Source organism: Oreochromis aureus, linkage group 18 (genome assembly GCF_013358895.1).
Source record: "Oreochromis aureus strain Israel breed Guangdong linkage group 18, ZZ_aureus, whole genome shotgun sequence".
Classification (NCBI taxonomy): domain Eukaryota; kingdom Metazoa; phylum Chordata; class Actinopteri; order Cichliformes; family Cichlidae; genus Oreochromis; species Oreochromis aureus.
The window spans coordinates 6,501,954-6,518,231 of record NC_052959.1 but is presented as its reverse complement, the minus strand read 5'-3'; the positions used below and the strand labels follow the sequence as shown (position 1 = coordinate 6,518,231).

General features: G+C 40.3%; 1 protein-coding gene across 9 annotated transcripts in view; it reads left to right on the top strand.

Annotated features, from left to right (window-relative positions):
* Positions 1 to 16,278, top strand: part of carmil3 (capping protein regulator and myosin 1 linker 3) — a 94,539-nt gene that overhangs the window by 45,093 nt on the left and 33,168 nt on the right. For all 9 annotated transcript variants that reach the window (XR_005608973.1, XM_039601794.1, XM_039601793.1 and 6 more), the window contains 4 exons: positions 4,522 to 4,598; positions 9,807 to 9,911; positions 14,186 to 14,255; positions 14,363 to 14,444. Coding sequence is in view for 8 of the 9 variants with exons in the window: in XM_039601794.1 (XP_039457728.1) it covers positions 4,522 to 4,598; positions 9,807 to 9,911; positions 14,186 to 14,255; positions 14,363 to 14,444 (334 nt within the window). In the remaining variant the exon portion in view is untranslated. The remainder of the gene's footprint in view (positions 1 to 4,521; positions 4,599 to 9,806; positions 9,912 to 14,185; positions 14,256 to 14,362; positions 14,445 to 16,278) is intronic.

The following is a 16,278-nucleotide window of genomic DNA, read 5'->3' as shown; positions in this document are numbered from 1 at the left end:
CATAAATATTCTTTTTTTTATCGTTTCCACCACGGCAGGGAGGTTAAAGGTCAGAGTCAGCTACAGATCTAAGATAAGCACTGCCATTGTTCAGCGGTTCAGCAGGACAAGATCTACAGTAAATGCTCCATTTTCCGTCCTGACTACTACAAATACAGTACACCAGAACTTTGAGCTACTTTATATTTGTATCCACCATAACAGGCAACAGAATTTTATTCTTTTTACCCAACTACTTCATCTTAAACTAAGTTTAGTTTAGCATAGTTTGGAGATGTTCAGTGAAAAAAATATATTTAAAAAATGTTTTCGATTTAAATGTTTAGAAATATTTCCAAAACTTGATTTGTTCTGGGCTGAATCCCGTAGAGCTTTACCACGGCGGGTGGAGTTGCATTTAAAGCTGCATTTAAATGTATGTTTCTGCACTGCTAACCATCACGAGTGAAACCCAGCGGATTCTTTTGGACTTGGAGCAAATAAATATTGAACAACATGCTGTTTTGTTACTTTCATAGCTCTGAGACGCTGTGTACAGACTCGTGCCGTTTTGAAGGCTTCAGTGAAAGTAAACAGGTCTATGTTAGCAAAGCACTGGCTTTTGCATTAGCATTGCATGCCAGCTAGTTACAGTTATGGCATTTGACATTTTGTTTCACTGAGGCATTAATCCTGTGCTAATATATCCTATACTATTATAATATTATAATATATAATATATAATATACTGGTTTACATGGTTTTGCTACCGAGCAGATCTATCACAGCTGGTGCGGTCTGCATGAATTCTAAGGTGTAGGTTACAATGTACAGCTGCACCTTAGATTTGATGTAGTACTGTAAGTCAAGCTTAGTGTAGGAACCTTTCTTACTTTGTATTGTTTAATGAAACAGACACATTTTATGTAGTTAATGGTTACTGTGTACAAACACCACATGACGGGTGCTGCAGTTTTACATTAAAAAAATAAATTCTTAAGCTTTCATGGGAAAGTGAAAGTATAGAGTTAGTGCTGAAAACAACAGGATGTAAATACTTTGAAAGTCTACTAGTAATGGCAGACCAAACTGTACTTTATAAAAATGATTCCTGTCACCTAGATTTAAAATTACTACATGAACAGGGATCAGTTAATACTGTAATGTGTAGATATATTAATATAATGGGTCGTTCTGTGCAATACTTCTTCTTCTGCTATTTGAAGATATGCAAAATTTGAACTTTATATTTCTCCAGTTCATTTGTATCACGATAAATTAATTAATAAAAAAAGAAGAAATCAAATGAAAAACTAAAGCTACAGCTTAGAGAACATCTACCTCTGATTTAATAATGAAAAATCAACACATAAGGAAAATTAAAGGAAGTACATATTTAACCTCTGAAAGAAGAAAGAGAAAGAAATATCACTGATGTCAATTCTAGCTATAGATAAATTCTCTTTATCTAAAGCTTTTTCACAATATTTATCACAATACAGAATAATTATGTTATTTCTATACAGTTGTTTAAATAAGTTTTAGTGTGCAACTAAATCAGAGCAAAGACACTGACTAACTTTGGGTTTCTCAAAAATATAATTTCCTCTTAATTTGTACTTATTATGCTTTTTGGGGGGAAAAATGGGGAAAAAAAGAAAAAGTTTCTGGACTTTTCTTGCCGCTGTGATACGTTTACTTTCCTCCCTCGCCGCTCTTCACTTGAGCAGTTTTAACACCTAAAAGCAGCGAGCTTGTCAGCCAGGAATCTGTTTTGCAGAGGACTAGCCCACCCGTCCTGTTAATGTGGGCAATGAATTTTATATTGAATTATGTGCATGGATGGAAGTCATTGCTTCTCTTCTGCTTTATTTCCAAGTTGAACTTGCTCACCTTCAGAGGGTGACAGAAAGAGTTCTCTGTGAGACCCGCTTAATGTCCTTTTTTTTTGGTGCTAATTGTCATTTATCCTTTAGAGAGGAGCTATCTCGGGGAAAATTAGTCTTTTTTAGTGTTAGCTTGTTGGATTGAATTATTAATAAGTTTCTGTTTTTAATCTACGCTTGACACACAGACAACGGTCGATTAATCAATTTGCGTGATGGATCACACTGCCAGCGAAAAAATGGATTTGTCCGATAGTTTAACCTCTCACAAGTGATGGGATGCTGCTTAAAGTATTCCAGGGAATCTGGGTTTGGTTTGATGCCAATCAAATTTGCGTCCTCCTGCCTAACAAACACATATTTATCATCTTTATTTTAAAATTGGGCGGATCACAGGTCCCTGCACATTCACTTTAGTACTCTCTAAAGCTCTTTATTTTGAAAGTCAGCCATATCATCACAAGGCATGGCTTGATTGATAATGGCCTCTGATGGATGATACATGGCGCTGTGCAGCATAATGCAGCACGGATCATATAAGCAGAGAAATGCACGTGACACAGCATACTTGGTTTTCTGCACGAATCCTGTACAGCTTCTTTTTTTTTGAGGCATTAAACATTTGATAGATATCCAGTGCAACAAATTGAAGAATAGTAATTCGTTTTTCCTGGTATGGGCTCAGCTTGACTTTGATTCAGTACAATACAATTACACTTCTTATTGCCCATTTGGTCCTGCTATCGGGAATTAGTAGACTCCTCCGACAGATGAGCACTTTCTGTACACTCTTTCAAAGATTGGCAGAAACACTACTGGCTGTTTTTCATTTGACTGCTGGAACTCGGGGCCGTTAACCCTTAAATATACACGGGAAAAGTAGCCAAACAAGACTCTATTTTAATAAGTATAAAAATACCAATTTTATTTTTCAGTCATTATATTGTTGCTCATTTAGGGCGTAGATTTGAGTAAGTGGTGACATGCAGCAGCTTCCAAATATTCTGAAACAAATATTAATGATTCAAACCTTCATTTAAACATTTCTTTAAGGTAGAGAGAAAATGTTCTCTGTCAGTCTTTCACAGACAATAAAATTAATTCAGTGTTTTAACTAAAGCTTTAGCTCAGCTAAAGTTCTTTTCCTGGCTCAATGCCGTACTGAGAAACCTTCTTATTTCTATAGGCCTAGTTTATACAAGGACAGTTTGAATTCTGAGTACAGGAACAATGTTAATTAGCATTTAAACTCCAAAGAGAGATGAATTCAACAAATACCAAATTTAACAGAGTACAACTCTCCTTCACAAGTGGAATTCTTAAAAAACTAGATCTTACTTATTCTTTCAGATAGTGGCCTTGGTGACTATTATTTGACATGATTAGATTGCTAATAGTGTTGCATCTGTGTGGAGTAGCAATTTAGCCTTTACAAAACTTTAAATATAGTTTAGTAATTAGCCCACTGGTTCAGGGAGATGGGCACCGTCACAGTGAATGGTATGTGGACTGATGTTTATATACCAATAAACTATTCTCAGTCAGTACTCAGTGTTTTGAGCAAAGTACAAAATAGATTTGCCAAAGTAGAAGAGAAAACAAAAGCCTGTCACAGGATTACAGGGTTTGGGATCTTATATGCTTTTCTTTGTTTTTGTAATATGAATGCAAACAGAGACTGAATCATAAAACACCTTGTTTTTAGACTGTAAATGCAGTGAGGGGTTGCACTAGACAAACTGTGAATCATGCAGAATTTGCCATGAAAAATATATGCTTGTTCTATTGAAGGTCACAATGCCCAAACATTAGTGTGCTTGTTGACAGCCAGAATGAGAAGTTTAGTAAAAAGTTTTGTGCACTGGAGTAAAAATATAGAATTGACTTTAAGTGAAACCAGATGCTGATATGGGGAAAAATGACTAAGCTGTGGAACTTAACAATTGAACCATTTTTTACAAGCTTACCATGTTTTATGTAGAATATTTATGTAATGTATTTCAAATGTATTGAATTGACAAGTACAAATGCAACAAAAGCTCAAGTAACTACCTTTTATACTCAGATACAGTGATTTAGAGTAAGTATTGTCCAATGCTGAGTGGAATGAATGATTGACGCAGGACTCTGAGCATCTTTTATCATGTACTCCTCTCAGCCTCAGAGTTTCACTTTGTTTTGTTTTCACCCTGTAGAGGAGAATTTACAGCATTGATTTCCGACGATGTCATACTTCTTGGAAAATCACTGCAGCAGATGCTAAATGCGCCTGTTTGCGGTTGTAGAAAGTTAATGACAAACACTGCATTATTCTGTGGAAAGTCGAGCCATATGGCACAGAAAGGATCAAATAAATCCCGAAACGAGACTGTTTTTTGCCCTGATTTGACCGCCAGTCATATCTTGTTGTACTCGTCCTTTTTTTACAACATGCAGAGCTTCTGCTAAATTCTATTTTTCAATGTCAAGTAAGGCTGTCTTTATACTTCAAAATATATATTTACTCAAGAGTCTTCACATTGTGTTTGTGTCAGCTTTAATTTGTGCTATAACCGTTTTTTCAGTGCTCAAGAGCCAAAATAACTGTTATACAACACAATCGTGTTCACCATAGTGAACATGACACCTCCCATTTATCTCTCTGTTTCTCTGCCAGTTGTTTGGGGCCTTGCTGCGAGGCTGCTGCGCTGACCTCTCCTACCTGAATCTCTCCAAGAACTCCTTCTCTCACAGGTGGGCATTCACCTCAAGTGTAAATCCCAGTTTTCTTAATATGACTCAGCCAAACAGCTCTGGAAATTTTCCAGTCAGGAGGCACAGAGGAGAGCGAGCATCATCATTTATTTCCCGTAGATTAGCGTTTAGCCCTGGACCTCGCTGATAGAATTAGCATACAACCTCACATCGCATTCCTCATTTATTCTGCCTCGCTGCATCTGTGTGTGCCGAATGTTTCCAGCTTTCTTTAATGTACACATGTCTCTGTTTGCTAACAGGTTTTCTGTCTGTCAAGCACTTGTATGCATGCCCAGCAGTGCTTGGGTTGTCGTTGTTGTTGGCGTGCGTGTGTGCGGTTGAACCCTGTGTGTGTTTGTTTACTTCACTAGCAGGCAGAAGCCGTTCCGGCTCTCATCATGTCATGTCCCACAGGAGCCCGGGAGCTTCCCTGCTCAGCATATTACATTACAGAATTACAGAGAAAAAAGTTGGTGAAAAATGAGACTAATTTTAGACGGGAATTATTGTTCCAATCCCCAGGCTCTCATGCCTCCTTTTTTTCCCCTATCCGTGTCTACTTTTATCTACTGTATCTCTCTATCCATCTTTTTTTTTTTTTTTTCCACCTGTCTAGCAGCACCTCTATTTCTCCCCTTCCTTTTACTTATGGCATCCATTCTCCATCAGTCTTTTCTGTCTGCTTTTTATCGTTCCCTTTTTCATAACTCTTCTTCCCTCATTTATACCTCTCTCCTTTCCTTCCTCATCATTCTCAACTTATACGCCCCACTCCCCCTTCCCTGTATCCTTATCGCTCTACCTTCTCCACATTTCATCATCTTTACCTTTGCTCTTTCTCCTCGCATCATTCCTGTGTTTGTAGTTCCTAGTTGCAGTCCTCCTGCTGCTCTTGTGGTATTAAATGCGCACTGGCTCGGTGATGCCAGTCAGATGGCTGCTGTGTTGCCGTAACCACATGAAGGCACGAAACTGAACCGACTTGATAAGAACCGACCACCTGACTGCCGCTCATGAATATGGAGCGGGCTGCCTCAGACCACTCCTTTACCCTTTGCACACATACAGATGTGGTCACTTTTGACTACCAATGAGGAGTCTATGAAGATGCTGCCACACAGACATGCAGGCACGGTTACAAGTTGCTGATAGAGCTCTCTGGAGAGTGTTTCATGAGAGAGACAGTGACACCATATCTGCTTATGCGACAGAAGCCATTCTGTATCCGTGCAGCTTTGACAGGCTATATGCTAATCGTTACAAATGGGTCAAAGGAGAGCTGCTGTTACACACACTGGGAGGTTATCTGAAAAGCAGCGACTTGGGATTGTAGTGCAGCTGCTGGGGTTTCTCTCACTACTGTCTCCCTCAATGTCTTTATCTTCTTTTTTCTTTTTTCTTTTTCCTTGTGACCTTTTCCTTTTTTTTTAATCCCTCATAACTTCATTTTCTCCCACTTTTTCCCCCTCTTTATCTCACATTTTCCCTTTCTCATTTTCTCTCTCGCCATGCAGTTTAATCTTATAGCCAAGTTAACATGGTTTTGTCTACATGGGGCGAATGTTCTAAAACACGTTACTGTACTCTGTCAACCATGCATTTGCCTAATGGCAATACAGACGCCACAGTTCAGCACGTTTACTTTCGCCCGTGTGCGTACGCCACGTTTAAAATGAGCACCCGTTAAAAGTTAAATGTGTCCTGGTCAAATTTGTCAAGGCCAGCGTGGCAAGTTGCTAAATTATATTCTAATAGTCCCGTTTTTAAACAGTGCAGTCACAACAGTCAGTGTGAAGCACTGGGTCGTGTGCACAAGGACAATAAGGGCTCGGGCTCACGCTGCAATATGCACACAGGAATTTGGTGAAGTGGAACAGAAATTGGAAGGGTGTAGTGATTATTCATTATATTCCCAGCCAGTCAAATTACTGCGCTCATATCTGTGAAGCAGCTGTGCCAAACACATGACAAAATTGGCTCAGCAATCAGAGGAGAGGAGAGTGCAGAGCAGCTTTCCCTTTTAGGCTATTTTCGGGGGCTGGTGCAGCATTACAGGGTGTATTTCTAAAGACAGGTGATGTCTCTCTTTTTTGATTAAAAGGATCGTTCTGGCTTGTTTCATCCTGGTGCAGTTTTCATAACCGTGGCTAAGTTTACACTCTCTGTTGTAGATGCTTTGAGGGGACTTCCACAAAACGCTTCCTTCCCCAGCTTTCCAGACAATTTTTTAACATGAATCTTTTAAAGCCCTTCTCTCTGAGACTGACGTAGCAGATGCCTAGGCCTGACATAATTTCAAGCTGAAGTGTCAGTGGAAGAGGAAACACTAAAAGTAATTCGTGCGTTTCTGGATGTTGAACAGTAAGGTTGACAAAGTGTTGACGAAGTTTGAAGGACTTGTTTGAAAGTGCTCATGTTTCAGTGTGACTGTGTTTCTGAAATGGCTTAATTCAGATAAAGGAATCAAAGTGTTGGTCGAGTTTAAGGAAGCCATTACAATAAGGAGCTAAAGCATCATTGGAAAAGACGAACCTTAAATGATTTAAAGTATGATTAAACTGTTAAAGTAAGGAATAAGCCTTTTATTGTAGTTTGCTGTCATATTAAATCAACAATAATTTGGTGAACCATCAATTCTGCAGTCAGGATGGATCAGGGACTGTGAACATACGGTATATATAACTCCTCCATCACCCCTGGGTGGTAGTTTGTCTGTTTTTCTCAAGCTTGGGTGCTCTATCAGAGTCCTTGGAGTTTGGGGGTTCTGCTAATTAGGACTGTGCTCTTTTGGACGGAGATCTCTGATTTTGTACCTGGAATCTGTTGGAGTCACCCATCTAGTTTTGGGGTTATAGTTCATAATGCTCTTGTTACCACTGGGACCTGTTTGGATTTTACTTTTCAAATCTACTCCAGTTGTTCCTTTAGCTCCTTGTACTCCTGGTACTCTATTTTCTCATGCTTCTTCTTCCTGATGTTGCTATCTGCTGGGATCGCCACATCTGTCACAACTTTTTTCCAATCTTCCATGTCAACCACCTCTATGTCTGGTTGGTTGGCTGCTTGTCTGTCTGGAACTGGAACTCCCACAGGACCTTAGCCCTGTTGTTCTCAACCATCTTTGGTGGGATTTCACATCGGGACTTGGGGACTTCTAGTCCATATGCAGCACAGATGTTCCTGTAGCCTATCACAGTCACTAGGTTGTGCTTCCAAATGTATGCGTTTCCAGCTTGAATCTTACATCCTGCTACTATGTGTTGAATAGAGTCCATGGCATCTCTACACAGTCTGTAGAGACTGTTGGCTGAGCACTTCCAACTCTGTGGATCTGTTGCTCAGGGCCTATTCTAGTGGACAAGGACATATCGATGTTCAAAGCTGGTCAAAGAAAAAAAAAAAATCATGCTGAGAAAAAACTTTGGTTTTAAACTGTGGTACTGGGAGTGGGTATGACATTGATTTTGGTAAAAAAAAAAAAAATGTTTTTCACCCTCAGCATTTCAAAAGTGCTGAGAGGAAATGCACAACATGCATGCCTTTGCCTGTGTGCTTCATAAAATACATGAGATTTCAGGTGGGAGGGACTGAATTTTCATGGAATAACCCTGGTAGTAAGGCTCAGTATATCACTGACAAACACTGAGAAACATTTAAAAAGTCTTTTTCTTAATGCTCATGCTTCAGGAATGATCATAGTGGATGATCTGCCCTCTCTATCCTCATCATCCTCTTTTGTCACACCAACTTTCTTCATATCCTCCTTCACTACGTCCATGAATCTTCAGAGCATACCTCCACCTCCACAGTGTCACCTGTGAGCATTATAGTCCAAGAAACATTCAGAAAGTAATCCTGTCATTTAACTTTAGTATCGGGTACATAACAACTGTTGATCTGTTGCCATCATCAATTTATTTGTCTGATATTTTGCTTTTTGAACATTTACTCAAAACAACTAATTGAATTCCTACTAGCCTCAGCTGAACTTATGCTAATTAGCAATCTTTGCACACTTGGCACGAGACTCTCTATAAGCCCTGTAAATGTGAAATTATTCTGAAAGTAAATAACTGGCTCAACCACGGTCAGTGTTAATTGATTCTGTGGCAAAACAAAATGAGCAGTTATGCAATAAAAGTAGAGTGAATTTTTATGGACACGTGCCACACGTCACAGCAGCGAGGACACAGCTGTAGTTCAAATTCCTGGTGGCTGCTTCTGCTTTCATAGAATTGTTAATGAAGTCAGCCGCACCTGTGCTTTTCGTGTCAAATATAAAAGATTGTCTAGCTCTCTATATCTATAAGGGTTTTTTTGACTAGTGAACTATGAGGTAAATTTTACTTCTCATGAGTTTGCATCCAAAGTGCCTCATCAGTGACAGCAATACTCGTTTATCAGGTAGAAGCTAAAAAAAGGGTTTTGTGCTGCACAAGTAAACAACATATCAGCCGCCTGAAGAGCGATAGCAGGTAATCTTTCCAAGAAAAACAAACTTCATCTTTCTGCAAGATGAATTCATCCTTCCCCTCAATCTCCTCCTCCTCCTCCTCCTCCTCCTCCTCGCCACTCATGACTTTATCGTTCCTTCTCTAGCCTCCCTTCCTCATCCTCCCCTGTGGTGAATTATGTGTACAGCGCGGGGGCTGGAACGGCAGATTGACAGCTTTGACAAGTGCTAAACAGATCGGAAACAGTACACTATATTCATTCCATGAATGCCGAGTACAGTCCCTACTCTGACTCAGAGGAATGTTGTTCATACATGGAGACTTATTCTCTGTGCTTCCTATGATGACGGGCTAATGTGCTGTATATGCCAGGCAGATGGTTAGATAATAGGTCCGTGTTGCCTTTTAAGTGATGGCAGTAATTAATGCCGACTTCACCTTTTCACGCTGTCGGGTTGATATAATACTGACCTAAATGTCGCAGCGAGCATCTTTTTTGCTTCAGCCTTCTCCTGGCTCTCTTCCCTGCCTTGTTCCCCCCCTGTCATTGCTCTGCTTGTCTACTGCAAACTCTCTGTCAGTCTTTATGAGCGTATCAAGTCCTCCTGTCATCCTCCCTCTTGTTATAGATCAGTCTCATCCTATTTTTCGGTCTGCCTGATTAAGATTTAACTTAAATGCTCTCCTCGGTGCTCCTCTCCTCCTCTATTTTAAAATCTTCCTGTTTTTTCCTGTACTGTCCTTTTTCCAGAAAAGCCAGAGATTCTCTGCCAACTTTCCGTCAGTTCTTCAGCTCAGCATTCAGCCTCACACATGTCAGCCTGGCCTCTATGAAGGTCCCCCCTGATTCAATGAGGTGAGTCGCTGTCAAACGCATGGATTTTCAGGGAAAATCAAACTGGAAATTGGAAGTGCTGTGCAAAAGTCTTGAGCCACCCATCATTTATGTATATGAGGAAAGTGGAAAAGAAGTGCAACAATTGTATTTAAAAACATGCAGGTGTACATGGACATAAAGTTTAAAAGGCACAGTTTGCACAATTCTAACAAGAATGCAAGTCAATATTTGGTATGACCACCTTTATTCCTCAACACAGTCGCAGCAGGCAGCTTTATTGTGATTTCTTTAAACAGTCTCCAGGCTTCTTGAACGACATTCAGTACTCTTCTTTGGATGTTGGCTGCCTTTTGTTCTCGTCTCTGTCAAGATGATCCCTTCAGTAATGCTGAGGTCCGGACTCTGGGGAGGCCAATCCAAGACTGATAGTGTTTTTCTATCCATGCATGTTTTTACTGCATTGGCTATTTAGGATCATTGTCATGCTGAAAACTGAAGCTGTCGCCAATCAGACAGATGTTGCTGCGTGGTGTATCAAAATCTGATGGTACTTTTTTATGTTCATTATTCACTAAATTTTAACAAGGCTACTCACACCACCGGCCAAAATGCAGTGCAAAACTGTGAAAGAGCCTCCACTGTGTTTTACAGATGACTGTAGACATCCACTGTTGTAACCTTTACCTGAACCCCTCCATATGTTGACAAGGATTTGAACCATATTTGGGTTAATGACTTCATGAGACTGGTTGCCAGTGATTTTCAGTCCAGGTCTTGTGCAATTTGGGATACCTCAGCCTTTTCTCCTCTTTTCCTTTCCTTGGCTTCTTGACAGCCACCCTTCTACTGACACAGTTTCTGATGAGGCATCAGTGAACAGTAGATTGATCTACTGGAGGACCAAATCCATCTCTCAGGTCCGGTGTCAAATATTTAAAGGTTCCTACTAATGTGTAATGATTCATAAGTCAGTGTTAAGTGACTTGAGAAATAAAAAACAAAAAAAACCCCCATTCCTCTGTAAATGGTGAGGACTGAAAATGACTAAAAAATCAAGCAACGTCCAGTGGGAGGAAAAAAACCCTATTGCTTTTGCACAGTACCTCAGGATCTTTTGTATGTATTGTTATGTGTTACTGGACCTTGGCTCATTACATTGTATTTCCATATGGCACAAAAGCCTAAAGTTTATTTTACGGTGGAAAAAAGAAGATATAATCCCCAAAAGAGTCACAAACCTGTATCCAGATATAGATAAAGGAGAAAAATGCCAGATAAACAAGTCAGTCAGAAAAATGCATCAAAACAACCTTTCAAAAGCTGCTCTGTGAAGATGCTCATAGTTCTGACAGAAGAAGTGACCTGTGAAGAGAGAGGTCTCTTTTCTCGTATGACACATAGATCAAAGTCAGCGCTGGGCACAGCTGCCATAAAGGTACCAAAGCACTATATATGACTAACTGGCATGTTAAGGCTACATATAAAGAGGGTCAAAGAATGTGCTCAAGCTCAGTGTCTGGCAGCAAACTGGTAATTGTATGCTGTCATCAGGACCAACCCATGATAATTAGGGGTGCACATATCTGATAAGCCAAATTAGAATCTGTCTTTATGATGTGACATTATGACAAAACCAGTCACAAGAAATTGACTTTTTTGTCATCAGTCTTCAGGTTTAATTACAGTTTAATTCAGGGAGTCATACAAAGGAGTGTTATTATGAAATTAGCGCACACCCTAAATGGAGTTGGAAACAAAATTGGGTTGGGCTTTGCTTTAGCTCATAAGGCTGTGTCAGTCGAACTCTGCTGCCGTCCCGTCCCGTTAGAGCTCGTATAGGTTGTGCTACTCAAAATGCTCTAGCCCGCCCACAGTTGCTGTGGAGGTGCAAGCAGCTTGGCAACCCACCCTTCCTGCTTTGCCTTTCATGCTGTGTCTAACTTGATCAGTCTCATACTTGCTAGGTTTGCTGCTGCTATCTCACAAAAGAGCCCACACTGTCAAATATAAATTACTGCAGATAGAAATACCAATCATCTTTAGACTCTTGTGGTCCCGACCTAACTACTGTTAGTTTTTTATTCTAATTATGCATCGATACACTGGGTCTTCTTGATGTGGCTACAGTATAAATATTCTGCTGAATATACGTTTAGCTTTGACCTGTATATCATCATTTGTGACAGCCAACTGGCATCTGATTCTCTTCCACTTCATTTGGGAAATCTCTAGATGGGATGCATATACTGACTTGGCAAAATATCCTGTAATAAAAGCCAAGATGCCAACAGGATGCGCTAATATAGACATCAAGCAGCCACTGAAATATTATGCTAGTATTATTAGAGGAAAAAAGCTATAAATTACCTGCTAAGGAGACACTGGAGAAAGTGTGTTCCTGTGCCTCCTACATACTTTACGACTGAAATTTGGAGAAGCCACTTACTCCTACAAGATAAGTTTAAAGTCCTTTTTGAAAATAGAAATATTACAGTAGGCTTGGAATTATGAATTAAGCGAATCTGTTGCTTTAAAAAAAACCCACTTTATTAATTTTTTGCATGATGTCTCCCAGCATTTCTACTACAAATTTCATGCACAGTAGGAGTAATGAAATCCGCAAAATAATCCAATTACGGGATGAAATGCCTTAAATGAGCAAACGCGGACTTGAGGGAGACACGTTTCTTTCTTTATGATATTGGACGCAGCGTTTCCCCCTCAGACTGCCTGCCGAGCAGCTGTGCGATCAGGTACATTTTTTACTTTTGCGGGAGAATAGTGATGAATGGAAACTTTGCGGGTACAGCCAGAACTCATGTTCTGTTTAGCTTCAGCAGAGGTTGCTGATATATGTGGGTTATAAGACAGACTCGCGCATCTTGTTATTTTTAACTCCTAACCTTGTTGAGGGTGTCACCGGCAGTTTTGACTGTGAGTGCTGAAGAATGAATTCCCACTGGGGCCACTCAAGCTAAAAATGTATCCACTCATGATGCTGTAAGCTGCTTTAGTTTCAAAACACTGTATAAACTGAGCTCAAGGAGGAAGACTGCTGAAGGCCTTTCGGTTTTCCATCCAAGAGGAGACTCGTAAAAATGTGAGAGCCCCCCACCCAATGCATTATTTTTGCGTTCCTATTCCTGTACTCTAAATTTAATGCATGCAGAGGCCTTGATAGGAGGAGGATAGTACCTTAACCTGTCCTAATTTAAAGCAAAAACCGCTCAACGAACAAGGTTGCCATTTTTCTGTCATCATTGTTTCAGTACAAAAATAGCTTATACCATATGGAGTGTGGTTTGCATCCAAACCACCAGTGAAAGTTAATCATCAAGGTGCACATTAGGTTTCAAATGCTTTTCCTTGACAGTGGAGCCAGTTTACTGTTCCGTTAGTTGACTGGCCTTCAATCAGTTGACACAGACTGAAGCCCCGTGTTGGCCAGCTTCCACTGTGCTGACGTGTCTTTGTGGAGGACTCTATGCCCACCAGCTTCAGGAGATCTGTAGCTAAACCAGCTCACAGAGCAGCCAAGCAAAAAAAAAGAAGAAAAAAAAAGGAGTTTCCCAACGGGGATAAATGGAGTTTTGCAATATTACAGTTTCTCTGCTAAGCTAATAGCCTGCTGAACACAATCAATAGCAGAGAAAACAAAGCAAAATGCCAGCAATTGGGATGATTGCGCGCTGCGTGATGGATCCCAGCCAAAATGGATGGAGCGGACTCCCCACTTAGCACTTCTCCTCATTACCTCCTCATGGTGCATAACTCTTAAATGTGTATTCATTGCACAAGAACAACCTCCAGCGGAGCCTTGATGTGCAAATGTATTTTTTTTCCTGCATCCAGCTGGGCTTGTGTAAATGTACAGTCACTACAGTCGGCCACTTCTGAATAAAAATTGAAGGTTTTTGAGGTAATTTCTGTTGCCAACTTAGTGAGCTATGAATCTTATATTTAAGCTACTTTTCTCTAAATCCTTTAAGATGGTTCTTAAACTTTTAGGTGTGCAGAGGAGAATGTGGGGCAGGAAGGGGTGGTTGATCCATTCAGGTTGTTAGAGGGAGAAAAAAGGCGATTGGATTCAAGTGGAACTGATTTTTATTTATTTTTCTTTTCCAATGTGGTTTTTGCTCGTCCTTGTGCCTCAATTGACCTCTGTTTCTCAACATTTCCTCTTATCTAACTATCATTTTCGTACCCCTTTTTCTATATCTGCTTCACGATTAATCTTTATTTCCTCTCTCTCCCTCTCTTTCCCATCCCATCCTACCTCTGTTTTCCTTCAGGGCGCTGTTCCTCGGTTTGTCCAATAACCCTCATATCACTGATTTACACCTGGACATCAGCAGCTGTGAGGTACGCTCTGTCGGTCTGTACTCCGGGTGTATTCACTCATCATCTTCATATATTACCTCCTGTGGCTATCCCATCATGCTCCGCTCCTCTCTGTCTGCCTTCCACAGTTGAGGTCAGCAGGTGCCGGGGTGATTCAGGAGCTGTTTCCTCGAGTTTCATGTGTGGGGACTTTAGATATCTCTGATAATGGTAAGAACCCACAAGGGATGCACTTAAAGGGGTTGTTGTATGTGTGTTGGGTAGCTGTAAATCGTATAGACTACTGTTTTGACTCCATCAGCTTTTAAATTGAATGGCTTTCTTTTAAACTAAACTAGTGAACCAGTCTCAGTCACTAGAGCCTGGCTGATTTATCGGTGGGCCAGTACTGTTGGTTGATATTGGTTATTTCCTGATCTATCTATCCACATTTTATAACAACCAGTAAATGAAAATGTAAGTAGAGCTGGGAGAAGCACCCTTCAGCCGTGAGTGTTGACACTGGACAGTTTGAGGGGAATCTGCAGCTTCACTGTTGGCAGCACTTGTACTTGAAATGCCACAAACACAACAACCAGAGGCCTGCACTATGAAGAGAGTTCATCATACCCAGGGTGTCTTACTGTTATCTGGACTCACTTACCCTCCCTGTGGCGATCAATATAAGTGGTCACACGGAGCTGGTTATTGGCTCGCTAAGTAAACCCCTGCATGTTCACAGGCTGGCGTTGGCAACATCTGACCAATCCTAGTGATGGAAAAGTGTTCTGGCAACAAAGTAGCTGATTTTGCAAAGAAAAATTAAACTATGGGAAAATATGAAAAGGTTAAATGTATAAAAGCGACACAGCAGTGTTTGTGAGAGGAAAGGCGCTATAGAGTAATACATACGTGTACATGATCTGAGTTGAATCAAAAACACCAAAAGCTAATCTATTAAGGAGGCGGTTGGGATAGTGGAGGGATCTATGTCAACAAACCGTTTTGTTTTATCTTATCAGCACAGTAATAGCACTGGGTTATGATGGCTGCCCTGCACACCCACATGAATGCGATTAGAATTTACTAGTCAGCTGCATGACTGATAAAATGAGAATGAGATTTTGAAGCATGAATAAAGAAGCTGATGCCAGTCCCCTTATCTACAAGTGTGAGTTTAGTGGCTGAACTAATGTATTTCTTCATAGTCCAACAATGATGTGATCATTCATGAGGACACCAGATTTTTTTCTTTACATTCAAGACCGGATTACCAGCTGGGCATAGTGAACAAAGACCTGCTGTATCATACCACTGATGATGCAAATGTATGTGTGAATTTGAATCACTGTGTTAACATACTAACAAAGGCATGTTTTGATTCTTGCCTAATCTTAGTCCTGTTTGTGGGAGTTATCGAAATCTCTTTTAAAGACCATTATTTGTGCAGTCCAATTAAACTGTCTTTAAATAAATACCATAAACTACTGAACTGGGAATTTGCAGGCATCAGGGTACATACACAGTAAAGTGTAGTTCTGGTCATGATGCATGTCCATGTTTGGTTTGCTAGATTTCCAAATTTTACAGGACTTCTCTTCACCTTGAAGTTTCAGTAAAAAATCCGACACTTAATCAATGAATCCTGTGACGTTGTAATGGGTAAAAACTAGAGCTAAAAATATATATTGGACTGTTTTTACCACCTACCCTGCTGACCGCTGACCAACTCGTTTTCCCGAACAGCCAGTAATCTAGTTATCGTATTATAACAGAGACGCTAATAATACCTGAAACATTAGCTGCGTGCAGCTTCCATCACCCTCCCTCCTCGAATGTGTCATAGCAAGCTTTCGTAAAATGAATGCACTTCACTGCGAGCGCTGGAGTTTATTTAACCCGCAGATATTTTTGATCCCTGAATGAGGCATTTTACTCTGAAATATCTTGCCATGGTAACCGCTTCCATTTAGCAGCATCCTCTATCCTTGAGCTTTTGAAAAGGTGAGTGGGTGTGAGAAGGAGGAGGTTTAATTGGGAGTATTTTGGAATTTCAGTGGGCAGT